General features: G+C 40.6%; 1 protein-coding gene across 1 annotated transcript in view; it reads left to right on the forward strand.

The window, feature by feature from the left end:
* LOC106884498 (uncharacterized) overlaps positions 1-2,143 on the forward strand; it is a 20,212-nt gene that overhangs the window by 10,639 nt on the left and 7,430 nt on the right. Inside the window, exon 4 of the mRNA XM_014935914.2 lies at positions 1,538-1,631. Coding sequence (XP_014791400.1) covers positions 1,538-1,631 — 94 coding nt within the window. The remainder of the gene's footprint in view (positions 1-1,537; positions 1,632-2,143) is intronic.

The following is a 2,143-nucleotide window of genomic DNA, read 5'->3' on the forward strand; positions in this document are numbered from 1 at the left end:
TAATTAATTAAGAGTGAACTGGTCGTCATTAAAATCTTTAGCCAAAAATATTCAGGGGAAATAACTTTTCTTAATTTATTTAATGGTCGGAAAGTGCCCTGCCTGTGGTCGTCACTGGAAAGAAGAAAGGCAGAAATATCTTGATATTCTTGTCTTATAGGTTTGGTCTGAATGCTAGAAAGTGATCCATGCTAAAGGTACCCCATGGCAAGGTGATGACTCGGTCATTTCAGAACAGGTACAATGCATTGGAAAAATTTCCATTTAGTTTCCATTCTATCCAGTTTGACTAACAAGACTTGAATCAGCTCAAGTTTATGGTAAAGGACACTTATGCAAATTACAGTGCAGTGGAATCGAACCCATAACCACTTGATTGCAAAGCAGGCTTCTTAATCATACACCCACCAGTGTACTGCATGGGGGGGATGGGATTCAGCAGCAAATACTGGATAATTGCCGGATGCTAAAAGTCAGGGAAATGTTGTCTTGGAGGAATAAATACCATGGAACATGTGGGTACAAGAGTTGAGGTCAAATGTCCAGAAGAAACTGGATTAAATTATCATTCCAAGCTGTGTTTAACCCTTTAGCATTTAAACCAACCATATCCGACCCAAATATTCTACCTGTTCTTATGTTTAAACTGGCTAGATCTGGCCTCTCACACATACCTTACAATGTAATTCTAAAAATATACAATTACATCATTGAAATCTCAAAGCTATGAGACAATGCAGGATTACTTCAAAACAATGTGAATAAATAAGCATTACATTAGACAGAGTGAAGGCACATGGCTCAGTGGTTAGAGCGTCAGGCTCACAATCATGAAGTAGTGAGTTTGATTCCTGGGTCAGGAATTGTATTCATATGGTGAAGGCGCATGGCTCAGCGGTTAGAGTGTCAAGCTTACGATCGTGAGGTTGTGAGTTCGATTCTCAGACGGGGCTGCGTGTTGTATTCTTGAGCAAGACACTTTATTTCACATTGCTCCAGTTAACTCAGCTGTAGAAATGAGTTGCGACATCACTGGTGCCAAGCTGTATCGGCTTTTGCCTTTTCCTTGGATAACGTCACTGGTGTGGAGAGGGATGGCTGGTATGCATGGGCGATTGCTGGCCTTCCATAAACAACCTTGCCCGGACTTGTGCCTGGGAGGGTAACTTTCTAGGTACAATCCCATGGTCATTCGTGACAGAGGGGAGTCTCCTGATAACTCAAGGCTATGAACAAAGACAAGCTGGTGCCAAGCTGTATCAGCCTTTGCCTTTCCCTTGGACAACATTTATGAGGGGAGGCTGGTATGCATGGGCGACTACTGATCTTTCACAAACAATCTTGCCCGGACTTGTGCCTCGGAGGGGAACATTCTAGGTGCAATCCCATGGTCATTCGTGACTGAAGGGAGTCTTTATCTTTTTTTTTACATTTGACAGAGTAATCTGAATGCTAAAGGGTCAAACACTAAGTCTAGATTAATTAGTTGTTTGAGGTTGGATAAAAGTCATTTGATTTAAGCTCCTCTCTGTTCTAGGTCTATATATCATTTGACTATGTTGGCTGTACCACATCTGGTTGCTACCAAAGGAAATATTGTCAATGTATCGAGTGTTAATGGACTAAGATCTGTAAGTATTTCTTCATGTCTAACATTCAAATACTGCTGATAAGGTACAAAACCTGCTGAAATCACAGGATACAGTAGTTTCACTACCAGTGCTTAACCTCTCATGTCTACTACCAATATCTCTGTGTTTATATACACTAGACGTTGATACAAGAAGCTTTCTTGGGACAAATTCTGCAGTATTATGGTGCTCTAAAAATAGGTAAGAGTCAGCAACATGAAGAGCATCCAGCTGTAAAGCATTACTACAATAATGTGTATTCATACAGCCCAGAAAATAGCCCTCGTCACATTTAGGTTGAATTTTAAGTACTTAATAACAAGTTCGTTTCAGTTACACATTACTTTAAAGTTTCATAAGTGCACAACACGTCCACATCATCAGATGTACAGTCAGAGTGGTGAGAAATTAAAAGAAATTTTTAAATGGTTTCTGTGTGGCATAGGTGCAGGAGTGGCTGTGTGGCAAGTAGCTTGCTTACCAACCACATGGTTCTGGGTTCAGTCCCAATG

Source organism: Octopus bimaculoides, chromosome 15 (genome assembly GCF_001194135.2).
Source record: "Octopus bimaculoides isolate UCB-OBI-ISO-001 chromosome 15, ASM119413v2, whole genome shotgun sequence".
Classification (NCBI taxonomy): domain Eukaryota; kingdom Metazoa; phylum Mollusca; class Cephalopoda; order Octopoda; family Octopodidae; genus Octopus; species Octopus bimaculoides.